Source organism: Caenorhabditis elegans, chromosome II, assembly GCF_000002985.6.
Source record: "Caenorhabditis elegans chromosome II".
In the NCBI taxonomy this organism is placed as follows: domain Eukaryota; kingdom Metazoa; phylum Nematoda; class Chromadorea; order Rhabditida; family Rhabditidae; genus Caenorhabditis; species Caenorhabditis elegans.
The window spans coordinates 6,729,795-6,756,120 of record NC_003280.10 but is presented as its reverse complement, the minus strand read 5'-3'; the positions used below and the strand labels follow the sequence as shown (position 1 = coordinate 6,756,120).

Below are 26,326 nucleotides of genomic sequence, written 5' to 3'. Positions count from 1 at the left end.
ATCAACATTCTGTGGTCTAACCACTTTCAAATACGTTCGTTCGAGAAAACTAGTGAAAAACGAAGAAAACGTAATTAATCTGATTTCTGTCTCGTGACTCAACAACACGGAACAATAAGACATAAAAACAAGTCGATTAATTTATAATAAAAATTGAATTATATGTAATTTATTGGCACCATATTTTCATAAACAATTAGAGTGATGTTTGACTGTCCAGATTTGCTCCAAAAAATCATTTCCTGAAAGCAAGTCCGGCAATGACAAGACCTCCAACTACAGCTACTGCACCGCCGAGCAATCCAAGTCCCAGAAGACCTTCACGTTTCATTTTCTTTTCAACAGCTCTACGAAGTTCCGTAGCTTGCATGTTTGATGGTTCGGTTCGGAGAAGAGCATTGAGCAAATTGATTGATTTGTCGTAGTTCTGAAATAAATTTATAAGCTTCTCTTTTTACAGTTTCCTTGTGCAGACAACCTACAGTAGTATGATGTCATGCGGGTTACAAGACAAATTTATTTCTATTGCCCCCAAAATAGGGTTGTTAGGGTTTACAGAAGTCAAACAAAAATACGACTGATCTATGCTTTAAAAATGTATGCTCAATTACCTTAAGACGAGCGTGTGCAAGAGCAAGATAATGAACACAAACTCTCGAATCTTCACTATGAGCAGTATCACTGACTACATCTAAAAATCTTTAAAATTAAAATTGGAGCTAACAGAACAGTATGGACCTTCAAGAATTTCAATTCCTTCCTTGATTTCTCTCCGATCCTCTGATCCAACTAGAACAATGGCTAGACTAATCTGATTCTCTCGGGACACCGATCGAGCACGAGCCGCCTAAAGAAATAATTTGAAAAATAAAAAAATAAAAAATTTACCAGAATTTCTTCCTGTTCGGTATGAAAGTCGAGAATCGATTCAGGTTCCATTTGCAAAAATTCGGGAAATGTTCTTGAAAAGTTTTACGAGGAATACAATGGAGAATGGAACTTAACATTTAATTTTAGGGCCACGTTGAATCACGGATTTTTACAATAGTTTTCTTTTTCAATTTTATTTTTTCACTTGAAAATCTGTGTAATGATTGATCTTTTAGGGTTTGTACAATGATCATGATTCAGTCAACAATTATTCGGTTCAATATCCAATTATTCGGAACAATGGGTTTTTCTAGCAAGAATTTATTAGATATGAAAGATATTAGAGTTAAAGCTATAATATCAGCCACGCCTTCATGGCACAAAATCGTTTTGCTTCATTGAGAATATAATTTTTCTTTTTCGTAATTTTTCTTGTGTGGTTTTCATATTTCATAGACCTTAAAAATTTCAGACCATCCATGTATTTCCATTTTAACTCCACAATCGAAATCCAACACGAGCAAAGAACATGTGCAGCCATTTTACTTGCATTGGTATAAATATTCAGCAATTACTTTAAAGAACTTTAAACATTATAGATAAGCCTAGTTGGTGGAGCTGTGAATGCTTATATAGCTTCTGGTTTCATGTTTGGTATTAAATTCCGTGGAGGATTCTTTATTTTTTCGATTTCAAAGGCGTTTTCCAATATTCTAACTTGCTCTTTGGTGTTTTTCTGGTTGGTTCCAGCAGTTTTTGCGTAAGAGTCTAATCTCCAATAAAAAGGAAATCGAGGTTTTTTTTCAGGAGAGACAATTTAGTTTCTAACTACGTAAATATGTTGTTGAGTCAATTATTGCTTTTTGGACTTTATATACAAGGTTTGAAAATTTTAAATTAGAGCTTCTCAAATGTAATCATTTTCACAGGAACCTTAACGCAATGCTACCTGGCATTGAACAGATTTGCAACAATATGCTTTGTTGGCAGTGTGAAAAGAGAAAATGCTGATATGATTGCACTGGGAGTATTAACTTCATGGTTTGCAGCAATTATTTGGACACTTTTAGGTTATCCAGGTATTTTTTTTGCTGTTCTCGAACATAAGTCTAGCATTTTAAAGTTCATGTGGGTCTCTTGAGTGAACATGGTTTAGAATAGCACGTGTATTTTTAGGAGTTTGTCGTTAGAGGTATTTCAAAGCAAAAAATATTTGACATCGAATGGTAGCTAAGGTTATATAGTGTTATATAAATTGAACTAAGGGCTTCAACAGAAATAATACGAATTCCCCAACGAAAAGATTCAAATTTTCCAGACATTTTCTCATTTGAAAATTTCAGAATGCACTTGCTACTTCTCATCTGAACACCTCACTTTCATATACTTCGACGATTGCCACATCGCAAACTACCAACTTCAGCTCTATTGTGCCTTTGTTCTAATGATGATTTTCAATATGCTCAACGTCATCAGTTTCCTCATTATTTGTTGTGGCGGAGCGGTGAGTGCTAATTACATTTTTGAAACAACGAAATACGAGAAACTGCAAAAAAGCCATGTTTATTTTTCAGAAATCTGTAAGCTTCTCATGCCGTAATGCACCACGTAGAAAACAAAGAAACGCAAAAATGTTTATTCAGGTGAGCAAATTGAAAGTGGGAAGAATAAGGGCAATGAACTAAAACAATGACGTGGCAAAACAGTAATCAACTTTATAGATAAAATCAACTATATACTGGAAAAATTCGAGCAACATTGAAATAAATCAGGAGCTAAAAAATATAAACACAAAAAAAATCAACAAGATTTACAGACAGAATAAAACTTAATAATTTCCAGTGTATGGCTCAATCATTGCTCTATATCATAGATGTCTTCTTGATCTCATCTCTTCATTCTGGATCATTCGGAGACATTCTTGTTGCGCTTCCTTCTATGGCATTCTTGGCTCTGTTCGATGGGTAATTCAGTAACAAAATCTGTGTTCTAATAAAATATATGTTTTCTTTTCAGATTAATCATGCTTCTGTGCAATAATGACATTCAGCCAGCTTGTATTGCTTCGAAAAATCTTCAGAAGAAGAGCTCAGTCATTTCAATTTCAGCTAGTGATTTCCGATAATAATGTATGATCCTTTATACTCTTTGTCCAATTTGCAAACAGTTAACTACTTGTTTTATTTGAATAAAAAATCTAGAAGTTTGACTCACAACCATTGGAGACAAAAAGGGCTTGCTGTGCAAATAGTGAAGGCAATTGAAGGTGCGATATAAAAATGAAATTTTGCAATTGTAACAAATCAGATTGTTTCGAGCTTACTAACTACTTGAAAAATGCAACAAATAACTTTAGTTGTCCTTGCTGTTTTGTGCTCTTATTCTTGGGGATGCGTCGATTTAACGAATCCAAGAACTGGAACCAGTGACTGTGCTAGACTCGCTTCTTACTGCACAAATTCGGTGTACCTGTCTCTGATGAGACAACAATGCCCAAGAACTTGTGGATATTGTAAGTTGTTTTGACCAAGTAGGAGCAGGCAACAGAATCCTCAATCTTGTGACAAACAAAATACAATTGCACCTTTAATGTGATCTTATATCAGGCAACTCCTCATCTTCCACAGCTACATCTGTTTCTTCAACAACTTCCTCGTCTTCAACTTGTGTAGATCTCACTAATCCAAGAACTGGAACCAGTGACTGTACTAGACTGGCGTCTTACTGTACAAACTCGGTTTACATACCACTCATGAGAACGCAATGTCCAAGAACATGTGGATTCTGCACATCTGGATAATTTGTAATTTGTGTTTTATTTTCCAAGTTAATGTATTATGTATCTATTTATACTTTCAAGGTCGGTAATTTAAAGAAAAAATAAAGTTTTGCAAATTTTTATTGTCTTATGAGAACATGCTGAAGCGTAACTGTAGTATACGCTACGCTGAATGAACATGTACAAATGTTGCGGAAGTTTGAAGTCTTTGGAATGATGCTTCTGTTCAAACAATAGTGTCTGTTGGGCCCTCATTATATATGAAAGGATTTGAAGAAAAAGATACCAACTTTATTCAGTTCTGTCAGAGGCCTAAGTATACTTCCCGAACATCCGAGTTCAAGATGCAAACAACTGTACTTTTTATTATGGCGGCTCTGTGCACCGTATCATGGGGTTGTGTTGATTTGACTAATCCATCGAATGGTGTCAGTGATTGTCCAAAGATGGCTTCTTACTGTACGAATTCGGTATACTTGACTCTTATGAAAACTCAGTGCCCCAAAACCTGTGGATACTGTAAGTTTATTATACTTTTGGAAGATTTGCAATGTCATCAACTTTAAAGGTACATCCTCATCGTCCACATCTTCCACAACTTCATCATCATCAACTTGTGTTGATTTGACAAATGCTAGCACTGGAGTCAGTGATTGTACTAGAATGGCTTCTTACTGTACCAATTCCATATACTTGACACTCATGAAGCAACAATGTCCAAAGACTTGTGGATACTGCACTTCCGGTTGAATTCATGATTCATAGAATTTCATGTGGCTCGTTGAAATTGTAATAAATTTAATACTGGAAGTTAATAATGGGGACTGATAATAAATAATGCACATATCAATTTGTTTTTCATTGCTATATAAAAAAAGGTTTTCGGTGTGACACGTTTAGGTAAATACTATTTTCATTTTGAAAGAATGTTTGAAAAATCAACAACCCGAACATGTAACTGATCTGTGATAAGTTTTCATATGACGTGATCTCTCTGATTGCCTCTGTCTCTCGGATTTGTCTCTCTGATTTGTCCAAATGAATTCATCACTTCCTTGAAGTTAGTTAAAAAAAATAATAGGGACTCTAAAGAATCTGAGGAAAACATAAGAAATGCCAGTTGAAGCTGGATAATGTTTGTATGAATAAACTACAGGAACCGGCAAACCCTGGCACAATTTTGGCCGTAATCATGAAGTGCAATTATTATAAAATCTCAAATTAAGATCTATGATCTATAAATAGTACCAGGTATATGACTTTAATTAGATTTGTTCTTGATTATTGAAACAGTGGATTTCTGCTTTAAAATGATGCGGAACTTTGTTTCCTAACACTTCCTGTCCCCAATGCTTCTGCTCAAATAAATAATCGTTGGAGAATAAAAAGTTTTCAATATTTGTCAGATATTCCTTTAAAAAGGATCTATCCAGGGTGGGATTAACAGCAATTATTTTAAATGTTTTCTCTCATTTTATTCGTTTGTTTCTCTTCATTTATCGGCTTCTCGTCTCAACAGAGTTACGGATGCACCTCGGATCCTCAGCCAGACTTGAATGGGGCTTGTCCAGATGACTTCACATATATCACCGATAGTGGATGTTGTCCAGATGCTGATTTATACAGTAACTTTATTGAAAATTAGTTTTCAAATAATCGTAGTTCCATAATTTTCAGCAATCACTACAACTGCCGCGGCAACAACCACGGTTGCAACAACAACTGCTACTACTGCTACAACTTGTGTTGATTTGACTAATCCTAGTACGGGAGTTAGTGATTGCCCTGGAATGGCTTCTTATTGTGCCAACTCTGCATACTTGACACTCATGAAGCAACAATGCCCGAAAACTTGCGGATACTGTAAGTTTTGAAATTTACTTTCTTAAGAAACATTTTATGCTGAAACATAAATCGAATTGGACATCGAGTTTTGGAGAGGCGCCTTTTATTTTTCGGTAAACTTTTCACCACAATTAGAAATTTATATGTGGCTGTTTGGCTGGAAGAAGTCATGTTTGAACACTTTCAGCAAAAATACTTTTGCCTAACTCTAAGGTAAGGGTTCTCGAAAAGTCGGCTCGTAAGTTTGCCGTATATTTTCATTTAGCTGCCACTTGTACTTATAAGTTTAGCAATTTAAGTTTAACAACATCAATTTCAAAAGCAAAGAAAAAGGCTAACTGAAGCTCTTTGCGAAGTTATATATTTTTTCAGGCACATCATCGTCTGCCACCACTACGTCATCTTCATCCACTTGTATCGATTTAACAAATGCTTCGACAGGGGTCAGTGACTGCCCAGGTATGGCTTCATACTGTACCAACTCTGCATATTTGACACTTATGAAGCAACAATGTCCAAAAACCTGTGGATATTGTAAGTAGTTTTCGACAAGTTAATATTTATCGTTAATATGATATGATGTACATTTTAAAGGTACATCTTCGTCCTCTTCGTCTTCATCTTCGTCTACCTGCGCTGACCTCGTAAATTCTTCAATCGGAGTTAGCAACTGTGCGAGCATGGCTTCCTATTGTACCAATTCTGTTTATTTGTCCTTGATGAAAACCCAATGCCCAAAGACCTGTGGATATTGCACCTAATCTTACATGTTTTTTAACAATGTCGATGTCACATGTTGTAATAGTTTGCAACTCTAATAAAATATTATTCATTTTATCGTTCAAACATTATGTTTTTTTTTTCAATTTCCAAAATCCTAAGTCCACTAAACTTTGCCCCATTTCGCGAATGAAACTCCCACGAAATCATGCGATTTATTGATACAGTTGCTTTAATTCGAAAACTATTCAAATACCAGTCATAGCTATGTGTGATATTTGCTCGAAAATGGTTTAAAAGCCCACTCGTTCACAGTTAGACACATTTCCAGAGTACTCTATTTTTGCTATTGTTCCCTCTTTCTATTATATGTAACATTTCCAGAGTAATAATGCTGTTCCAACTTCTGATTGTTGCTGCTTCTATCGGGATTTCGGTTCAACAACTAGGATGCAACTCCGTACCAATGCCGGATCTTAATGGAGCTTGCCCACCAGGAACCACACTCATTGCTGGAAGTGGTTGTTGCCCTGATGGAGACGTTTTCAGTGAGAATTTCAGATATCGCCGGTTTCATGAACCAAATTATTTCAGCAATCACCACAACATCTACAGCAGCAGCTGCTGTCACAACCACCAGAACTTCAGTGACTTCAGGAACATGTGTTGATTTGACCAATCCAAGCACAGGAACCAGCGACTGTACTAGAATGGCATCATACTGTTTCAACAGCTTCTATCTCACCCTAATGAGACAACAGTGCCCAAGAACTTGTGGATATTGTAAGCAGATATCCCCTCTTCTCTCACTCACTACAAAATTCCAATTTCAGGTACTGGAACTGCTACCACAACCAGAACCTCAACTACTTGTGTCGATTTGACAAACCCAACCACAGGAGTCAGTGACTGCACAAGAATGGCTTCTTATTGTAATAATTCGGCTTATATCACCTTAATGAGACAACAATGTCCAAGAACCTGCGGATACTGTAGGCTAAAATCAACATTTTCAATATGATATCTAAATGTTTAGGCTCTGGATCAGGAGTAGTCACTACTACTCGTACTAGTACAACTTGTGCTGACTTGGTCAACCCAAATACAGGAACAAGCGATTGTACAGCTATGCGTTCTTATTGCAACAACTCAGCATATGCCACTTTGATGAGACAACAATGTCCAAGAACCTGTGGATATTGTACTTCTGGCTAAAAAAATTACTGCGAACGACGTAGTCAAGCTCAAAAGCTAAAACACGTAGTCTCAATAAATAATTTTGAAGAATTCAAGAACTTTTATTAATTTCTAGATCCGGCGTCATCCATCCTCAATTTCAGATTCGTCTTTCGATCTCATATCTTCGTCCTTTTTTCTTTCCATTTTCATTTCTTCTTCCCACTCGAATGATCCATTGTGTTGACAATTTTCCAGGGCAAAACTGAAGGCGTCTTTATTTTACAGCACTATTTTAATTTTGATTTTACCTGAGCAATCCACGAATAAGTGCATAGTCAGGTGCATCGTAGAAGCGAAGATTGTCAATGTAAAGGAGAATATGAACAAGTTGTTTTGGGCATCCAGAGAGGAATTCACGCAATCCTGAGAAAATATTGTATACTTTATCAGTTTGTAAAGCTGTTTTCTCACCCGTAGTTCTTGCAACTTGCTTAGAATGCTCAACATGAATATGTTCTTCCATAGTCATCCAAGGCAATGTTCCAACTAAAAGTTCAACCAAAACATAAAAGATTGTTTCCAAATCCTCTTTACGACAAGAATCTCTTCCATAATGAGTAGCCAGTGGTGCATATCGAACAGTTCCCCTAAAACCATGAACAGACCATCTTGGATGTCTCAGTTGAGTTCCTCCATCATTCAAATATTTCCGGCACATTCCAAAATCGACCATCACAAGTTGATGTGGATTGTCGAGATTTATGCAAAAGTTGGCAGGTTTTATGTCACGATGAATGAATCTGAATTATTGAGTTAAAACACATTAATGATAATAAATGTTTTGTACCCAATGGAATGAAGTTGTTGGATGGCATTGATCATTTGAATTCCAATTTGAAGACCAGTTCGACGTGAAAACTTTCGATTCGGGCAGTTGGCACGAAGCTCGCTCAAATTCTTTCCGACAAGAGTCATAATAAGGAAATTGAATTTTTCCGCTTTCCCGCAAAAGAAGACACGACAGAAATAAGGTGAACGAATTGGGAGAAGGCTTCTGAAATTAGCTTTTGGTTGTATTGAGAAATATTCATAGAACCTGATACCTGAGAACAACAGCTTCCATTTTCAAATTTCTAGTTTCAGAGCTTCGGCTTTCAAGTTTCAGAGCAAATGGTAGAGTATTTATGTGATCGACCTGAAATGGAAACTACAATTAATTTCTGTGGGAAGCTTTTCAATTTTTGCTAACTTATTGAATGAAAAAGATGTATCATTCTTAAATTAAACTTCAAGGAATTTCAACATCCAATTCAAAAGTGATATAAATTTAATTTGTTCAATGTGTGCCCTATATTTATATTAAATCATGCAAATGTTCATTCCAATTTCACAAAAAATCATAACGTAACATTCAAGCAGAAACTTTAAAAAATTAGCTGAATCATCCAACTAATTCGATTAAAATATTATTTTCAAGTTTTTTCAGCTACAGAAGAGCTAGTGATCATAAAAAAAACACATATTTATTTTCACGAACACTTCTGTATCTGGAAATTTGAAGTCTTCTAGTTATCATGAATAGATAAATATAATATATGTTTAGAACTGCACATCAAGGAGAGCACTGCTTGTTGCTCCGTGTCGTTGTGAGCACCATGGTGACGTCAAAAAATAGATTGAGGGTGAGAAGACAGAAAAAGTGCACAAGCACTTTGCAAACAATATATAAATTTTCTAATGCGCGTATAATAATAATAATAATAAAACCCCGAAAAAATATTATGTAATACCTGATAGACAGCTCCAAATGCTCCTTTGGCGATAAACCGTACGACTTTATAGTCTAGAAGCCGATATCCTTTATCCAATTCAACGCCTTCAGAGACTTGATTCTCACTATTTTCTAAAGATTCGTGCGTGGCATTGACAATTGGAAAAGTTTGATGTTACCTTTACAAACCGTTCCCATGTTTCAACGGTGATAAATACACAAAATGAATAGAAATAATTACGAGACGGAAAATAAACATGATTATTTATCTTACGTTGTCTGTGGTAGAACTTTTCACGCACACTTAACAAAATATTTTTGAAATGTTCATAATTTTTACGTATAGGATCGTGATTTAAATTTTGAACAGAGGCTTTTTATGGTAGTTAATTCTGTGTTTCCGCTTTAATACCATCTTCCCTCGAGCTCAGCTTTTTCTTCTATAGATAATACCCCGAGTTCAGTCCAAACCTGTTACGCATAGAATATTCCTCTATTTATGAACTTTTGATAATTTTTTTTTCAACCAAGATATAAGCTTTCAAACTACGGTAATTCTAATATGGAAAATACTTTAGACCTCATTCCTAAATTGTCACATATTCTATGCCTTCTGCCTTTGATTTCTTCGTCTGAAATTTGGCAAGAAATCTGTTTACTAGTAAATTCATTTTCCAAATTTGTAGCTTTCTAGTCTAATTACACAGTCAGAAATCTGAAAATGAATCATACAATTTTCATAATATCAAAATGCAAAAACATTAAATTGTAGGTTTGGTTATCACTCAGAAAGATACACTTTTTTCGGATAAAACAATAATGTTTCTATTTCCATCTGCAATGAGTCAACTATTCAATTATCTAAACCACATTAGCATATCATAATGTATTGAAGATTAGAAACTAAACATAATAAGTAGATTACAGAACATATAATCTTATAGGACATCTGAAAATAATCTCACCTGCTACTTGGTCGAGTGACGTCAGTAATCCCCGTGTTTTAAGATTATAACTGATTTTCTCGATCTTCAGAATGCTCAGTCATATCAGAAAACTACGACTTCCTTCTCATCTGATTAGCTCTCAAGCATAAACATAAAAAGCTCCTTTTTTCTTCATTTGGGCTTCATTTTACCACCGAGATGCTCACACATCTGAAATTCTTGCTTCTAGTGAGCCTTTTTATCAACTTCGCCGTAAGCTCTGAAGACATCAAATGCGATGCAAAGTTCATTTCGAGAATCACGAAACTCTGTATTCACGGAATTACTGAAGATAGTAAGTTATTATTTTGAAGAATTGAAAGCTTGAGAACATCTAATGTCCTAAATTTAAAATTAAATTAATATCAAAAAACTTTCAGAACTTGTTCGTCTTCTCACAAGATGCTGCACATCTCACTGCTCCAAAGCTCATCTGAAAATGTTCTGCACCCTGAAACCTCACGAAGAAGAACCACATCACGAAATCTAAAAATCTAGAAACTATATTTTTTGTTGAATAAAGTAATTAGTTGACGAATAGTCGTTTTCTAATAGTAAGAGTGCTGCTAGAGGACTTCCAGTTAAGACCCGTTTTCGTGAATAATGCATCTACTGGGATTTCCACAGTAGTCAGGCAAGTCTTCATGACTACGTATTTTCCAACTTGGCACAAACGCCTGAGCTTGGTTTTCACCCAGAATAGATTACTAGATTATTATTTCTAATGTATAAACTAACTCAAAATAAATTCAAAATAAAAATAATATCAGCGATTTGCTCCGCCCATTTTTAAGCCAATCAGACGGAATTGGTAGAGATCGAAGATGCTGATTGGTTAGAAAGTGGGAATTTTGGAGGAATTTCAAATAGAGATTCTAACTAAAACTTTTAAAAAAATCGAGTTTTTTTGAGTTTGGATTTTTAAGACTATTCATGGTGCATCGAAGAAACATCCACATTTATGCTCCTCCACAATTTATAGTAGTCTCTTGTTTTCAGAAAAATCCTTGAACTGTCTGGAAGATATCCGATTCTTGTAAGCGTCATTGTATTTTCAGTGAATGGAACGTATAATTTTTCTTGTTTTTTGTATTTTAAAATAACTGTTCATCGAAAACAACTATCACCCACCTTAAATTACAGATTGTATCGATGGTATAAAAAGAATATCCCGAGAGCTATTTTGTTCATTTACATTTCTTTTCTTGCCCAAAAACAAATGTAAATTAATTTTCAGATAATGAAGCTTCTTCCTCTCATTGTGGTTTTTGCTCTTTTGGCAGTCATATCAGAATCATATTCTGGAAATGACTTCCAACCTCGTGACAATAAACATCATTCCTATCGTGTGAGTCATTCTGAATAAGTTGCATTTTTGTAAATGAATAATTTCAGTCATGTGGGGAATCGTTGAGCCGACGAGTTGCATTTCTGTGTAATGGTGGAGCTATTCAAACAGAAATACTAAGAGCTCTGGATTGTTGTTCCACTGGTTGTACGGACAAACAGATCTTTTCTTGGTGTGATTTTCGTAAGTTAACAAGGAAGGAGAAACAGAATTATTCAGGTTTAATTTTCAGAAATTTGAACAGGACACAAATAGTTTCTTTTCTACTTTGCCATGTTGAATAAAAACATTGTTTCATAACATTTTCCCATTCTTTCATTAACATTGGCTAGCCCACTCAGAATTCAGAACTTTTCACAGAAATTTATTTCAAATTGGCAATAGCAGTAAAATGCGCAATGATAACTGGCAAAATAGTCATGGGATTATGAGTGAATGGATGAAAAGGATACCGTTCAAAATATAGCACACGAAATGATTGAAAGCCGGATGGGAGAAATAAGTACATAAATAATATGAAATTAGTGCCCTATCTTTTAAGATTGAACACCTCATTGACCAAATTGCTGAGCTCATCTTTCTGGTGCAATTCTGGAACTTGTTCGTGCGCGTCAGACGTCAAATCGAGAATGATCATTTTCACTTGCTTGCAGTACATTTGATCGCCCAGCTACAAAAAATATTATTGTTGATCAAGAATTTAAGTTATAATATACCTTAAACTCTGGAAGATTAGCGACAACTTCAGATCTCTGGCATAAACACATCAGAATTTCAACTGTCAGTCTCATTACAAGTGGCTCATCCTCTGTGATGCTCCACAGCGTGCGAACAGCGTCCGCCATTGTTGCAATGTCGTCTGGAGCGAAAATACAAAAACTTTAATGATGAATTCTTAACATTATATCTTACTTGAAAGTTGGAAGAAAATTGCAGCGAGAGCATCGATTAAATCATAACGTGATCCCGACGAATAGATACGACGAACAAATTTCTGGGCATCTGGAGATGCGGCGACTTCGTCAGAATCACTGAAGACGCGAAGAATAGCTGAAATTAGTTTTGATTTTGGAAATCTACAAGTGATAAAACAATATTACCAAACAGGACATTGGCTCTCTCATCGATTGAAAGTTGGTCCAGGGAGCATTGTGAGAGATATCGTAGCAAAAGACAGGTCTGTGTGATTCCGACACCTGTGTTCCAGTCGCCACCTCGAGGATCAGTTGGGAGAGTGGGTCTGTAACTTAGAAACTGCGAAGTTTATACTTAAATTATTCTTACTTGTCGCGAATGGAAACCGCCTCTCCTCGTGGGACCAGTTGTGATGGATGGCACCGAATTGCTGTTCCGAGCCAGGCAATAATATCATCATGTGTCACTTCTAGAGACAGCTCTCCGGCAAGTCGAACCATCGTTGTGTACATAGCTGAGAATGTATTTTTTAACTTAATTTCAATGAAATAATATTACCAATTGCAAGATCATTATCCGGGTGACAGAGAAGCCACATTCCGACGTGACTATCGGAATCAAGTTCGAGATTTGCTTCTTTTCTCTTCTTGTGTTCTTCGTCTCGAGCTTGTTGATAAACCATGATGTCCCTGCTCTCTGTGAAGAGTCCCTCTGCAATAAAAAAACTTTGAATCTAAAAACTTCATATCAAACGCACTGTTTCTATTGAAAGTTCCAAAGTATCGCATTTCGATCTGAAATGGAGAATTAAAATTTGAAAAAAATGCCAAAAAATGAGATACGATTCGATCGAACGAATTGGTGGATCCAAACAATATGAAAATCGATCGAGAAACAACAATTTATAACAGAAAACATATTTAAACGAGCAACAAAATTAAATAATCAAACAACGTTTTGAAGAGACTCCACGAATTTGTGTCGGCGTTCGGCGGTAATTTGACACATTTTCTGAATATGAATTAAGTTAGTGATCGTAAAACTACATAACAATAAAATACCTTTAAAAGGGAGAAAGAAGAAAACTGTCCTCGTTCACGAACCATAACCATGTGATCATCTTTTCCAACAATTACAGAACAAGTTGCTCGACACACTGATATTGCTTCTAATGTTGGAGACAAGAGGAGAACTTCAGACTTTTTGTCTGAATTAACGTCAACGAAAATACCGAATGAACAGCACATCAAAGGTTCTTCGAGCGTCAATCGATGCATTGTTCGGTAATCTGCTTGAATTTGTGTTTTTTCAATTGTCGATTCGTCGCCCTCGGAATGGTTTAATACAATCGACGGGAGCTTTGCATCTACAAGAGCGGCACCGAGAGCGCACTGAAAAATTTTAAAATTATGTTTAAAAAAACAAAATCTTTTGTAAATACCACAGCTGCATCCAAAAAGTTTCCCTCGAGACTGAGCACTTTAACAATGATATGAAGTTGCCATTCCAGAGGCAAAGGTTTGCCACAGACATCCAAACATCGCAAATTTTCGCGTCGAACGAAACAATTATTTGTGAATAACGAAAGCAAGACACTGTTGCAGTCCTCTGCGTCTTTCTATAATTTATATGAATACAAGTAAATAAATGTTCAGTAGCTAACCTCTGATAGCTGCTGAGAACCTTCAATTTTGATATCCACCAGGGGTGCATCACTAACGAGTGAAACTGAAGCTTGAATTGAACACGAAACAGTCACTCCTTGGGTACTGACGACAGATGAACCAACACCGCCACATTCTCCTTGCTGAAAAATTGAAAAGTTTACATAGAATTGAATCGTGAGAAAAATTACCTTAAAAACAAGTTTTTGTTCATCAAGAAGACCACGTCCGTCAGGATAGACTCCTTCTTTGATAAAAGTTGCAAAGTATCCACGTGGATCAATGCCTCGAAGTACTTCTGATGACATTGTTGATTAGCCAATTCTTCTTATTTTACCGGCAAAATCAACGCGCTGCAAAAAACAAATTCTTTATAAGAAATAAAGTTAGGTGTGCACTAGGGCGAGTTTGCTTGGGAGACCTCGCAACAATTTTCGCAGACACCGGAGAATTGAATCCACAAAATCTCCGATCGTAGAACGGCAAAAAATAAGAGTTTCTTTTTTCTTGGAGAAATATATGGTGAAAACTCAACGCTTTTTATTTTTATTCAACACACCATCTAATTATTATTAATTTTATTGTTCAAGAACGAGCAAAAAAGAAAGTTAACAACAAAAACAACAACTTTAACAAGGGAAGTTTATTTAATTTTTATCAAATCTGACTTGTTCGGCAAATTTAGCAATCATAAGCGCCGCCGTGACGTGCACATTCAAACTTCGAGTATGCCCAACTTGTTTGATTTCCACAGTTTGATCAACTGCGCGTAGTAGATTCACCGGAACTCCTTCTTTTTCATCGCCCATAACAATCACAGCCTGAAAATAAAACATTATTTATTCGTTTTTCTTAAAATACAGCTTAATACCTTCTTTGGGAATACAAAATCATGCATCATCACACTATCAGTCGTCTGTTCAGCTGCGATCACTGTGTATCCGTTGGCTCGAAGATTTTGAAGATATGGGAGCAAGTTTGTTCGTTTAACCCCTTCGATTTTCTGCCAATTCTCTGAGCTCATGCTCAATGCTTTGAAGTTCGCATCCTGGGCGACGAGAACATCGGCAACGACAAGTGTGTCAACTCCAAAAATTTCAGACGTTCTACAGATTCCACCAAGGTTGTTCGGTTTATCCACTAAAGAAGCCACAACAATCAGTGAAATTCCACCGTCGTTCAGCTCGTTTTCCTTGACGATTTTCCGTTGGAACGAAGTTGATGCATTGGTATTTTCAGGTTGTTCATCGAATTCAATTGGAGATTCTTCTTCACCAACATCCTCATTCTCCATGCTCGGAGCACAACTGGCATTCTTCGACAGTGCAGAATAGACTTCTGAAGGAGCAGAAAGAAATTCTTGATCTTCATTCATAGATTTAATTTGATGTGTGATGTTGTTCATCTCCATGATAATATTATTTGGAATTGTTTCTTCGGGAGGCATTCCAGTACGTTTCGCAATTTCTGAGAGGATTGTCTGGAAGTTGAAATGATCATTGATATGCAATTTTGCAAAGTAGAAATCGGAACATAGATTATCAATGACTCTTTTCGAATTTCCAGACGGTTCCGCGTCAAAATTCACAATTGCTTTGACAATTCTCCACTTCTTCCGACGATCCTTATCAAACGTCGAGAACATGAGACGAGCTGCAGCTAGAGCTGTACATCTAACAGGGAAATTTTGAGCAGTGCACCATACAATCACTTTATCCAGACATGAATCTACAAATTTCGGTGCCACGCGAGCGATTAAATTTAGGACATTGAGCCATGAGCAAATTGAGCCAATTCTTTGGGAAGCCATATTTTTCTGGAAATTGGTGGTTTCCAAAAGAATAAAATTCAAAAAATACCTCAAACTCTTCATCGATGAGTTTTTCGAATAACTTTTCAAATTTAACGCAGAGCATCGCCAATGTCCATTCAACAATTAATTTGATCGAAAATTGTTGGCATGGATCCACGACACAATTGATGCAGAAATCAAAAACTTTCGAAGCAGATTCCTGAAAATTGAGATTATTTTTTTGAGAAGTAAAAGAAAAACGTACTTGATCTTCAATTTTCAGAGCCAATAAATGCAGCAATTCTACTGCCCTCGTCTTCTGTCGATGAGCCATTGATAGACCAAACGATCGGCTTGAACTTTGATCCATGATGGCGGATGCTTTAAAGATCTCTTCAATTAGTGCGATTCGCCAGGCGTTGCCATCAACTACCGTTGATAATTTTAATGCTAACAAAACAGCTTTGAATCTTGCTGTTTGAACGACTTCATCGAGTCTCTCAACTTGATCCTTCTTTAAATATGAGCCTTCTTCTTCGAAAATCATAGAATATGCGTATGAAATAACTCTTGATTCTTTCTTCGGAACAGGCCCAAATAAAGCAAGCTTCACAATAAATGGCGCCCAATTTACATCTAAATTTGTTTGATACTTTGTAATGGCATCTACAAGAATCAGAGCAATCGGAGTACTTTGGCTGGCAACTGCTAACTGAGCTTCCAATAATTCGATTGATTCTTGAGCAATAACTGGATCACTTTGAGGGCCACTCAGAGCCACATGGAAAAATGATCGAAGAGCTGGAAGACTGTTCAGTGACTTTTTCTCCTCATTCACAATGCTTGCAGATGCTCGAATACAATCCAGAGCCAACTTGTGATCTGTACATTTCTTGATAAATCTTGCAATTAGTAGGCATAATTGTTGTTTAACTGGGAAAGCTGAAGCCACATCAAGTTGTTCCACACATTCAGAAAGAAATTGATTTTCGTCAACATCTTTTATAAATCTATAATTTTTTTAATCAGTTTCAATTTCAGAGCATCAACATACTTATTGAGCAGGGACAATCGAAGAGAATGAAGTGTTGCAGAAATCTGATTGAACTCCTTTGTTTCATATTCCTCTACCGATCTATAATTTAAAAAATATGATTTTCTTCGATTTCATTTTGAATACTTACTTTTTCATCCTTTTCATTCCGATAACTTCATTTCCTCCGAGATACTTGTAAAACTCAATTGCCAATGTTTCGTAGCGCTCTTCTGGAACATTTTCGACAAGAGCGTTGAAGAATGTGAGGCATACTGTAGCTGATTCGCATGTTTTCAAATCTCCTAATACTTGAACAACTGCTAGAGCAAATGGTATGCTCAGGTGGGAACAGTACTTATTGAAAAGTGGAATGTGAAGCGATTGTAGTAGCTCCAGCTCTCGTTTGGAACCTTTGTTTGATATAATCTGCGTGAGAATGTATTCACCTAGATCGTTTTTCATACATTCAAGAACATCTGAAAAAAAATCATAAATAATATTTATTTTAAACGAAATTACCACTACTGAAATCCATATTTTCCGGCCGTTCCTTGAGTAAAAACAATTGAGATGTCAAATCAGCAGTAGGCTTCTCTCCTAATAATTCAGAAACTTCTAATTGAAGTCTTGACAGCATTCTTTCCTTCTGAATGGTTGCTTTTCCCATTGAAATCCACCACATTTTTGCATGCAATCCTAAATTTTTGGAATCATTTCCAAAAGTTTGATGGAAAACATTTTCGTCCTGGTTTTCATTTGCAATGTATGATGTTTCATCGAGAATATTTTGAATTTCTTTGAACACGGCATCTATCATTATAGATGTGGCATCTTGTGAAATGTAGGATATTAGATTTGAAAGCTCGTGGAGAAGGGTTCCATCCTGAATAAAAGGTTAAGAACATTTTGAAATTTTCCAAAATATTAATAAAACTTACCAATCTCGTAATTTTTGCATAAAAAACTATCAAATTGCGAATCGTAATTATTCTTATCGACTTGTGTGGAATATATCTCGCTTTCAAAACAACTCTTCTCAATAATGGAACATCGTCAGAGTTCAGAATTTCAGTTTTGGCAATTGATCTGAGAGCGGATACAACAAAGAAAATTGCAGTCGGACAGGACATTAATTCAATAGAAACCAATAGATTTCGGATGAAATCTGGGGTTTCTCTGATTGAATTGAACATTGAACCAAGTTGAATCAGAAATGCATCCATTCGTCCTTTTTCCAAGTTTCTCCAGAAGACGTCATTATTATTGAGATTCGGTATGATGAGTGATGTAATCACATGATCATTATCCTTTAGAATCGATGCATCAATTGAAATACTTTTCTCAATCGCCCAAACTCGAATCCATCCATTTGTATGAAGCATAGCTCGGAATAAAGCAACTTTCAACCATTGGAAATTGAGTTTTCCATCACGAACCGAATTCAGAAGCGTGTCGAATCGAGGTAACACTGGACGAATGATGTGAAACTGTAAAAAAACCAATTGTAATTACATCGCAAACAAGCTTTCCGCCGAAAATGCGATACCAGGTCTCGACACGATAAGCGCCTTTAAAAAGTACTGTAATTTAAAACGTTTTGTTTCTGCGGAGTTTTCATCGATTTCGAAAAAAAGTTTCCCGTGATTTGCTTATAATTTATGTGTTTCTATTTGAGCTTTTTTTATTATCCAAAAACTATGCAATGCAAAATCGATAAAAAATTCCGCAGAAATGAGAGTTGGAAACTGCAGTACTTTTTCACACTTTTACTCATATGAAACATTTTTTTTTCGTATTTTTGCCGCGTTTGAGTGGTACCTGGGGCTCCTCAAGAGCTTCTACCAAAGTGTAAAAATCTGTCCATGCAGAACCAGAGCAAAATTCCTTCAGACATGCAATAACTGCTCGTCGAGACGGCCTTGAAGACTCGGCGTCTGTAATCAAAATATGTTTAATAATATTGATTGAATTGCAAACCTAATAACACATCAGCACAAATTCCTTCGAATTCCTTCTTTCTCGAATCCGTGATATCTTTGGCAGCTACAATGCACAGAGTTGGGAGGGCAATTTGAAATTCGTTTTGATCCACGATTCGAAGATACCTGGGATATAAATAGTTAATTTTAGGAGTAATCAGGCAGACCCGAGGTAAATAATTTTTGAAATATCGAAACAGTTAGGATATATAAAACATTTTTAATTCATGCTTACGCTAGAAAGTCAGCCACACTTTCATCTCCATCGACATTTTCAGCTCGTCGATTCCAATATGCGCGAATTTGAATTTCGCTCTCAGCATCGCCCATAATCTAAAAATAGTTGAATTTTAAGTAAAATAAAATTTTACTAATTAGTATCACCAGCGGTATTAAAGTGGGCAGGAGTATCCACTAACTTGATGACTATTCACAGAAACAGATTGTCTAGAGAAAATTTTATATTCTAAAAATAAAAACAAACAGTAATAGTAATTTTAAAAAAACAAAATATTTTAAGCAAACGAATGTGGTCGAATTGGTTTGAGCGGGTCGAACAATTTCGGGTCTCTGGTGTACTTTGGATCCTTTACGAAGATTGGCATGAACCCGGCACGACGCGATTTCTGAATAAAGAATATCGTTTATCTAACTCTATTCCAGTTCATCATACCGCGATTGCTTCAATCAGCTTCTTCTTGTTCTCGTCGCAAAGTCCAGTGATGTGACGATCGTATACACGCCCAGAGAATGTGGAAACAAATTGCTGAAAAAAAGAATTGGATTTTACCGAGCTCCAGTTTAAAACATTTCGTACCTGCAAAAGTCTCGAATTTTTGTAATCGAGTTCAACACCAGTTGAGCACAAGAGGCACTTCCGTGGCTCTTTTGTGTATGGATTATTCTCCAAAATTACGGGCTCATCGTCAGAGCTAACCGAAGGAGATCCCTGCGTGGTTGAACTGGAGCTACATAACCTGAATGTCTGCGGCCTTATGAAACTTCGCACCAACGATGACGCCGATTTTAGCATTCTGAATTGATACTGTTGGATTGCATTGATAAATTTAAAAATGAGATATCTTAAGGTTTAGAACCTGATACACTGATAGTGTTTCAAATGCATAAAGCTGAAGTCTTTATGACATGGCAACAAATACCGGAAAGCGATTAGTCAAAAATGCAAAAAAAAGAACCGTAAAGCCGTAAAGCGAAATAAATTATGAAAATACAGTTTTTACAATCATTTATAAATCTAATTCTAATCTTTCTTCTGTCTACCCATCGATAGTCGAACCAGGATCGTTTTCTTGGCCATATCACTTTCATCAAACATCAACCACAACATCGCAACTGCCGCCTGAAGTTAATTTTTTATTAGAAAGAATGAATTAACATGGGACTTACGAAGACAAGGGAGAATCCCACAAACATCATAATGGCCGCACTTGCCGGATAATCGATATATCTAGCTTGAGTCACTTGCAATACTTTTTGTAACAGCTTAATTCTAGCCTTCTCATCTCTATCAGGCTTCTCGTGAGTATAGATTTCAGCCACCACATTCCCGCCATAACTGTTCTTGATAGCATCTTGTAATGTATCAATACCTCGCTTGATATTTTCTGCCAATTGTTTTCTTTCCATATCTGTTCGCGCATTGGAGACGTCAAGGTGAACACGGTAGTAGTCAACAACATTGGCATTTTTTCGATCTTTCTCCATGATTGCATCCGAAAGTCGATACATATTTTGAAGATCCTCCTTATAAGTATCGTAATTAGCATGGTTTCCCTCAGTATTTCTTTTAAACAACGATGATCCAAATATTCCAGAGGAGTTTACTTCGGCGTGAATCATATCATCACCAAACTGTTGTTTGAAATGTTCTTGAATTTGATTTGGCTGGAATTTATCCGTAAAATTGAAAGCATGTCCGTCATAATCAAAGTTTTCCAGTCCGTCAATAACGATTATCAACAACGCCTTCGGTTTTTGGAACAATTTTTCATCGCCGATCGCCTGATGAGCTGAAATAAGGCAATAAAACATTTTATATTAATAAAATGTTACCTACCTCCAACTGCAGCACCAAGTCCAAAAGCATTCTTGTTGAAATTTAATAATGAAACTGAATCGAAAGACGAATTTCTCGAATCAAGTATGTGGTCGTTTGGCAAAATGATTTGAAGACGCCCGGCAAGGCAAACTGAAATTGAAGTTTTTTGCAAAAAATAAATAAGAAATTACCTTGTAAAAATGATAAAATCCATATAAAACTTCGCATTTTTGGCTTGAAAAGAAGCAAAAATGAGAAATAAAAAACTCACAATTTTTCTGTAACAATGGAGCGCGTTTGCTTTTCTCGTTGAGACACCACAAACCAAGAGAACTTGAAACTCCGTGGAAGTTGATTTCATCAGCATTGGTTACTGTATTTTTTTGCCAAAACTTTTATTGATAAAGTTTTCATCTATGTATACAAAAATATTAAAGGCAGATATTTATTGGGTTTTGAAGAAAACTGTCAAATTTTTTGGTTCCGCGCGCAGAAATGATAATGAAATTGAATTTTGAAGTATATTTTTGCTTAAAAAATTAATACATATCTTTTTTTAATTTTATTCACTGATTGTGATAAAAATAACTTGTAGCAATGAATATTTTCCTTCAAAACGAACATGCAATAAATTTCCTTCACTTGCTTGTTGATAAAAAGGGTGGGTCAATCCAATATGATAGGGTTATCTTCTCAGTTTGTTCCGGTACAAATTGTTATCCAATCAAACTATATTGTCTGTTGAACCTATTGCACAATTGATGCGGCTATTGAAAAGGTGACTTTTTGAAAAAAATTGAATTAAACGGAGGGAAGTAAAATCTTAGATAAATATAAGGATGAATACCTTTTAGTTTCCTTATTAAGAATTACCAGTTTTATAGTTCAAGGCTATTCGATTTACTGGTAACTACCAATTTGATAGATAGATAAAAGATGAGAAGATTCAAAACTATTTCCTCGATTCTAAATATTACAAATAGATTTATGAAAAATGTAACTTTAAACAAGGAATAATGCCTTCACAAATAGGAAAATGAGAGCAATTTTTTATTTTTTCCAGAATTCAAAAACGGTAATTGTTTAGTTTGTTTTCTGCAATGCGAAGGTATCCATTTAAACAAATTACCATCTGTAAATATGACTGTACTTTTCTCGATCAAACAACAAAAAAAAACAATTTTAACAAACAAAAATAAATATTTGAATACTAATTTATAACCCTCAAGAACCCTCAACTTTTGAAGATCAAAAAAAGAAAGTGTGAGACCCAAGTGGATGTAAATGTTTTGAAATGAATGAAATGTTTGGATTCTTTCCAATGTCTGCTCTGGTTCTTCATTCTTTCTCTTTTCATTTCCATCTGTCATCCATTCTTTTCCGTTTTCTCCAAAATGTGCTCCAAATACTCCAGGACCTTCTTCTTCTTATTACTCACAATGCTTGTTTGTACAATTGTGATCTTTTCAATGGCACCTAGAATAACAATGAGTTTTTGGACTTCAAAGGAAACTAATATATTATGGAGACGCAAAGAGACAGCTCATTTGGATTGTGGAAGAATTTTGGCAAATGATAGAGTTAGTAATTTTAAATATTTAAATGTTTAAAAAATAACCCAAAAACATAAAATTTCAGTCTTATATCGAAAAGTTTATTGGTGAGCATCGAATACCCCTGAGCTCAAATTTGGAGAGTTTAGATATGTCATGTTATTCAATTCAAAATCGAATTATTCCATTCAATTTTCATTTGAGGCCGTTGAAAATTGGTGTTGTATTTGCACGAGTTGTCTATAAAGACTATGAATTTTTGGAGAAACAAGTACAAATGTCATATCATCCACAGAATATATTTTGCTTTTTCATTGATTCAAAAAGCAAAGATGATTTTAAATGGAGAATTAGGAGACTTGGTAGATGTCTTCCAAATGTATTTGTAATAGATGGTATACTGATTGAATATATGTATAATTTAAATTAACTAGAGTTTCAGAAGAACTTCGAATAGATTCAGCGGGTCATAATATGAATTTAGCACACTACAAATGCATGGAGAAGATGGTAAAATTACCGGATTGGGATTATTTTATACTGATGCAAGTGGGGAAAACTTTTATTAATAATTGTAAAAATGCAATGTTTTTAGAATCATGACGTCGTTGGAAAATCAGTTTATGAAATATCTAGAATATTTGAGATTCTTGATGGTGCCAACGATATTGATATTGACAAGGAATTCGGGAGAATAGATGAAAGTTTGAAGTGGGATTTGAAAACGTTGAGATTATTTCGAGATGGTTTGTTTTACAGGAGTCTCTACACTCCTGAATTAAGATATTTCAGAGTCTGCTCTCAACTCTACGTACTTGAACAGTACGTTACGAGTTTCCAAAGGATCAGTGCAAGGATCATTGTCGAGAGCAGCAGTAGAATGGATGGTGAAGACAGTAAATCCAAGAGTGTATCTAGATCAATGGAATGAAGGGGTAACAGAATATAATGTTATTTGAGTTGGTTCTAAAATAAATTCAATATCTTTCAAATAGAGAAATTGCAAACTAATTATTCAGGCGTACGGAGTTGATGAACAATGGATATCAACATTTCAAGCCAATGATTTCCTTGGTATGCCCGGACATTTTTCTGATATATGCTTGAATGAAACAGGAAACAAGACAGATTTTATCACAAGGTTTGAGCTGTTCTCATTCACTCTAAAACTAGTTTCAACTGCTTTTTCATTACCTATTAGTTTAACATTTGTTCGAGAACTTTGACCAATGGAAGTGTAGGGAAAGCAGTGAGACTCTAGGTGTACATCATGCCCAGCGGACCATATAACTTCCTAAATTCGCTAAATTACTTATCTTGAAACGTCGAATCATGGAAAATACACATCTAAAAAACAAATATTCAACTAACAAAATGATTAGAAATATTATTTCTTTCTTTTGAACTACCTTTCATTACAAAATATCCAATATTTGTTGAGTTACATAGAGTTAAAGTCATTTTACGAAAATTCACTTAAATTTTTGAGAACCGTTATGTTCTACCAGTCATACCTTGACATCCATTGAATTAAAAAATAAATTATTTGTTGAATTGTATCATAAAAATATTTCTACGCATTTTATCAGTTTTAAGTTGTTTCATATTTTCATGTTTAGCCAAGTTACAGACCGTTTTCTGAAAAATCCAATTTTCCTCATAAAACTCTTCATACCCAACGCAGAAACTTGAAATTTGGACGAAACATCGTACTTTTTGGTGCTCTATCAGGTTTCATCAAAAAAATTTTGAAAAATCTACACATCTCCAAAATCGTCCTCCGCTCCGAAAAATGAAATCGGATGTTTGCCTTTCGGAAAATGACCAAAAAATGAAATTGCGATATTGAGTTCAAAAAAAAAGTTTTTAGAATGCTGAGAACACGTTATTTACGAATTTCATGTTCATTTTTCATGATTTCTTCTTTGAAGTGACCTAAAATTAATACATGAACCTATTTTCATTCTCACGCTTAACAGCAACTGGGAAGTCAATCAGTTTTTGCTTTTAGGCAATTAAAAAATGTCACGTGAGAATGAAAATAGGTTCATGTTTTAATTTTAGGTCACTTCAAAGAAGAAATCATGAAAAATGAACATGAAATTCGTAAATAACGTGTTCTCAGCATTCTAAAAACATTTTTTTTGAGCCCAATAGCTCAATTTCATTTTTTGGTCATTTTCCGAAAGGCAAACATCCGATTTCATTTTTCGGAGCGGAGGACGATTTTGGAGATGTGCAGATTTTTCAAAATTTTTTTGATGGGCCCTGATAGAGCACCAAAAAGTACGATGTTTCGTCCAAATTTCAAGTTTCTAGGTTGGATATGAAGAGTTTTTTGGGGAAAATTGGATTTTTTCAGAAAACGGTCTGCAACTTGGCTGAACATGAAAATATCAAAAAAGTTTAAACTGATCAAATGTGTAGAAACATTTTCATGTTATTATTCAACAAATGATTTCTTCTTAAACTCAATAGATGTTAAGTAATGACTGATAGAACAGAACGGTTCTCAAAATTGAGGTGAATTTTCGTAAAATGACTTCGACTCTATGTAACTCCACAAATAATTGGCATTGTGCAATAAAAAATAATTCAAAAGCCAGAAAAAATATTTTTGATCATTTTGTTAGTTGAACATTTGTTTTTTAGAAATGTATTTTCCAAGATACGGGAGTTTAAAGATATACAGTTTAGCGAGTTTTGGAAGATATTTGGCTTTGGATTGCATTTTCTCCTGGCAGATTATATTTTAATGAGGGATAATTTAGAATGTGTCTAGTTATGAAATTGTTGGGTAATAACTTTTATAAAGTTTAAATAAAACATTAATTATGCATGATCTTTATCATATTGCACAAGAGAAATATTTTTGTGCGTTGCATACAAAGAGTACTGAATGAGAAACAATAGTCAATGATTTTATAATCAATGGGTATTTGCCGTATTATCTGTTCCTATAATTCTGAATAATTTTGCTTCAGATGGAGCAAGTGGTCATGGTCCGACGAGATCGCTAGGAAATGCGGAAGCAAATTTGTAAGACACGGAGTTTGTATAATGGGTATTGAAGAACTACCGGTAATTGCTCAAATGCCAAATATTATGTTCAATAAGGTAAAAATTCAAGAAATTACGAAACTTGTAACTTCTGATTCAGATGTTACCATCGTTTGACTACGCCATCATCGACTGTACGGCAGAGTTGATATATAATCGTACATTTTTGGGTCAGGAAGATCATCCATTGGAGGAAGAATATTATGCAAATATGGTTAATGTAAGGCATTTTTGGTTTAAATCTACATGATTGATAATATTTCAGGTAATTTATCATAAACACCACTTGGAACCGAATTACGAGTTAAATTGCACCCCGGGTTACGAACTATGGAGAAATAGAAAATATCCTTTATGATTTTTTCGTTATTCCTGTATTTATTTTATTATATTTATAAAAAATGCGTTTTTTTCTACATAAATAGATCAGTTATGAGGGTCTCCTTCGTAATCTGAGCGATCTGAAAATACACAATTAAACAATTTACATAGATGCTAGGAATAATAACTACAAAAGCTCGTCATAAAAATGTTAAGATTTGATTATTCAGTTTGCTAAAAATTTAAAATTTCACACACAAACTTTTCAAGAAATTGAAATAGATAATTTCGGTGGTTTTTGTGGGTATCAGATATTATTTAATATGTTAGCTCAAAAATTACTGCTCGTCAAAACTTTATCGTAACATCTAGTATGAAGGAATTTGCAAGTATTTCTACACTTTTCAATTTCTTGAAAAGTTTTTGTGTGAAACCACCGAAAAATTTTA

General features: G+C 35.1%; 15 protein-coding genes and 1 non-coding gene across 16 annotated transcripts; 8 read left to right on the top strand and 8 right to left on the bottom strand.

Moving 5' to 3' along the window:
- Positions 1–155: 155 nt before the first annotated feature.
- Positions 156–985, bottom strand: fis-1 (FIS1-related protein fis-1). The gene is made up of 4 exons (NM_062980.6): positions 889–985; positions 739–847; positions 612–691; positions 156–427 (listed from the first exon to the last, which is right to left on the bottom strand). Exons 1-4 carry the CDS (start codon positions 937–939, stop codon positions 236–238), a joined length of 432 nt encoding a protein of 143 aa, NP_495381.1. The 5' UTR covers positions 940–985; the 3' UTR covers positions 156–235.
- Positions 986–1,349: 364 nt separating this feature from the next.
- Positions 1,350–2,995, top strand: srx-95 (7TM GPCR serpentine receptor class x (Srx) domain-containing protein; the record flags this gene model as incomplete). Its single annotated transcript, NM_062979.4, has 8 exons — positions 1,350–1,424; positions 1,470–1,630; positions 1,678–1,751; positions 1,800–1,949; positions 2,214–2,374; positions 2,445–2,513; positions 2,713–2,834; positions 2,887–2,995. The coding sequence occupies 8 exons, from the start codon at positions 1,350–1,352 to the stop codon at positions 2,993–2,995; spliced, it is 921 nt and encodes a 306-aa protein (NP_495380.2).
- Positions 2,996–3,170: 175 nt separating this feature from the next.
- On the top strand, positions 3,171–3,771 carry F41G3.21 (ShKT domain-containing protein). Its single transcript, NM_001026987.6, has 2 exons — positions 3,171–3,382; positions 3,477–3,771. The coding sequence occupies exons 1-2, from the start codon at positions 3,208–3,210 to the stop codon at positions 3,668–3,670; spliced, it is 369 nt and encodes a 122-aa protein (NP_001022158.1). The 5' UTR covers positions 3,171–3,207; the 3' UTR covers positions 3,671–3,771.
- Positions 3,772–3,993: 222 nt separating this feature from the next.
- On the top strand, positions 3,994–4,497 carry F41G3.19 (ShKT domain-containing protein; the record flags this gene model as incomplete). Its single annotated transcript, NM_001026985.3, has 2 exons — positions 3,994–4,168; positions 4,218–4,497. 2 exons carry the CDS (start codon positions 3,994–3,996, stop codon positions 4,397–4,399), a joined length of 357 nt encoding a protein of 118 aa, NP_001022156.2. The 3' UTR covers positions 4,400–4,497.
- A 594-nt stretch (positions 4,498–5,091) lies between these two features.
- On the top strand, positions 5,092–6,328 carry F41G3.20 (ShKT domain-containing protein). Its single transcript, NM_001026986.4, has 4 exons — positions 5,092–5,274; positions 5,327–5,512; positions 5,867–6,028; positions 6,089–6,328. The coding sequence occupies exons 1-4, from the start codon at positions 5,109–5,111 to the stop codon at positions 6,253–6,255; spliced, it is 681 nt and encodes a 226-aa protein (NP_001022157.3). The 5' UTR covers positions 5,092–5,108; the 3' UTR covers positions 6,256–6,328.
- A 270-nt stretch (positions 6,329–6,598) lies between these two features.
- F41G3.10 (ShKT domain-containing protein) lies at positions 6,599–7,501 on the top strand. The gene is made up of 4 exons (NM_062978.8): positions 6,599–6,762; positions 6,809–6,997; positions 7,048–7,206; positions 7,251–7,501. The coding sequence occupies exons 1-4, from the start codon at positions 6,606–6,608 to the stop codon at positions 7,427–7,429; spliced, it is 684 nt and encodes a 227-aa protein (NP_495379.3). The 5' UTR covers positions 6,599–6,605; the 3' UTR covers positions 7,430–7,501.
- On the bottom strand, positions 7,493–9,417 carry F41G3.5 (non-specific serine/threonine protein kinase). Its single transcript, NM_062977.3, has 7 exons — positions 9,344–9,417; positions 9,184–9,296; positions 8,497–8,588; positions 8,241–8,447; positions 7,865–8,193; positions 7,702–7,816; positions 7,493–7,655 (listed from the first exon to the last, which is right to left on the bottom strand). Exons 1-7 carry the CDS (start codon positions 9,360–9,362, stop codon positions 7,535–7,537), a joined length of 996 nt encoding a protein of 331 aa, NP_495378.2. The 5' UTR covers positions 9,363–9,417; the 3' UTR covers positions 7,493–7,534.
- On the bottom strand, positions 8,879–8,939 carry mir-2953. The gene has a single exon (NR_051265.2). It is a non-coding gene; the product is annotated as a pre-microRNA mir-2953 (primary transcript).
- A 743-nt stretch (positions 9,418–10,160) lies between the features above and the next one.
- Positions 10,161–10,686, top strand: ins-14 (INSulin related). Its single transcript, NM_001026982.5, has 2 exons — positions 10,161–10,445; positions 10,531–10,686. The coding sequence occupies exons 1-2, from the start codon at positions 10,310–10,312 to the stop codon at positions 10,638–10,640; spliced, it is 246 nt and encodes an 81-aa protein (NP_001022153.1). The 5' UTR covers positions 10,161–10,309; the 3' UTR covers positions 10,641–10,686.
- Positions 10,687–11,372: 686 nt separating this feature from the next.
- ins-15 (INSulin related) lies at positions 11,373–11,782 on the top strand (the record flags this gene model as incomplete). The annotated part of the gene is made up of 2 exons (NM_001026983.3): positions 11,373–11,498; positions 11,546–11,782. Exons 1-2 carry the CDS (start codon positions 11,391–11,393, stop codon positions 11,780–11,782), a joined length of 345 nt encoding a protein of 114 aa, NP_001022154.1. The 5' UTR covers positions 11,373–11,390.
- A 71-nt stretch (positions 11,783–11,853) lies between these two features.
- F41G3.6 (DUF2013 domain-containing protein) lies at positions 11,854–13,207 on the bottom strand. Its single transcript, NM_062976.9, has 7 exons — positions 13,171–13,207; positions 12,972–13,124; positions 12,783–12,927; positions 12,599–12,738; positions 12,411–12,548; positions 12,215–12,357; positions 11,854–12,168 (listed from the first exon to the last, which is right to left on the bottom strand). Exons 1-7 carry the CDS (start codon positions 13,199–13,201, stop codon positions 12,028–12,030), a joined length of 891 nt encoding a protein of 296 aa, NP_495377.1. The 5' UTR covers positions 13,202–13,207; the 3' UTR covers positions 11,854–12,027.
- A 97-nt stretch (positions 13,208–13,304) lies between these two features.
- exos-8 (Ribosomal RNA-processing protein 43) lies at positions 13,305–14,430 on the bottom strand. The gene is made up of 5 exons (NM_062975.6): positions 14,269–14,430; positions 14,077–14,220; positions 13,855–14,031; positions 13,475–13,804; positions 13,305–13,424 (listed from the first exon to the last, which is right to left on the bottom strand). The coding sequence occupies exons 1-5, from the start codon at positions 14,383–14,385 to the stop codon at positions 13,359–13,361; spliced, it is 834 nt and encodes a 277-aa protein (NP_495376.1). The 5' UTR covers positions 14,386–14,430; the 3' UTR covers positions 13,305–13,358.
- A 210-nt stretch (positions 14,431–14,640) lies between these two features.
- T14B4.1 (tRNA/rRNA methyltransferase SpoU type domain-containing protein) lies at positions 14,641–19,217 on the bottom strand. Its single transcript, NM_062974.7, has 11 exons — positions 19,120–19,217; positions 18,883–19,010; positions 18,724–18,839; positions 17,844–18,392; positions 17,425–17,788; positions 17,054–17,381; positions 16,924–17,004; positions 16,135–16,879; positions 15,937–16,089; positions 14,949–15,893; positions 14,641–14,898 (listed from the first exon to the last, which is right to left on the bottom strand). The coding sequence occupies exons 1-11, from the start codon at positions 19,212–19,214 to the stop codon at positions 14,725–14,727; spliced, it is 3,678 nt and encodes a 1,225-aa protein (NP_495375.3). The 5' UTR covers positions 19,215–19,217; the 3' UTR covers positions 14,641–14,724.
- A 120-nt stretch (positions 19,218–19,337) lies between these two features.
- mrps-18.C (28S ribosomal protein S18c, mitochondrial) lies at positions 19,338–19,918 on the bottom strand. Its single transcript, NM_062973.7, has 3 exons — positions 19,702–19,918; positions 19,558–19,650; positions 19,338–19,510 (listed from the first exon to the last, which is right to left on the bottom strand). The coding sequence occupies exons 1-3, from the start codon at positions 19,915–19,917 to the stop codon at positions 19,400–19,402; spliced, it is 420 nt and encodes a 139-aa protein (NP_495374.2). The 5' UTR covers position 19,918; the 3' UTR covers positions 19,338–19,399.
- A 92-nt stretch (positions 19,919–20,010) lies between these two features.
- T14B4.3 (VWFA domain-containing protein) lies at positions 20,011–21,184 on the bottom strand. Its single transcript, NM_171010.6, has 4 exons — positions 21,135–21,184; positions 20,962–21,093; positions 20,292–20,914; positions 20,011–20,244 (listed from the first exon to the last, which is right to left on the bottom strand). The coding sequence occupies exons 1-4, from the start codon at positions 21,169–21,171 to the stop codon at positions 20,146–20,148; spliced, it is 891 nt and encodes a 296-aa protein (NP_741011.2). The 5' UTR covers positions 21,172–21,184; the 3' UTR covers positions 20,011–20,145.
- Positions 21,185–22,302: 1,118 nt separating this feature from the next.
- Positions 22,303–25,969, top strand: T14B4.9 (Core-2/I-Branching enzyme). Its single transcript, NM_062970.4, has 9 exons — positions 22,303–22,523; positions 22,582–22,891; positions 22,939–23,045; positions 23,092–23,242; positions 23,289–23,431; positions 23,516–23,637; positions 25,481–25,613; positions 25,657–25,776; positions 25,822–25,969. The coding sequence occupies exons 1-9, from the start codon at positions 22,338–22,340 to the stop codon at positions 25,912–25,914; spliced, it is 1,365 nt and encodes a 454-aa protein (NP_495371.2). The 5' UTR covers positions 22,303–22,337; the 3' UTR covers positions 25,915–25,969.
- The last annotated feature ends 357 nt before the right edge of the window (positions 25,970–26,326 follow it).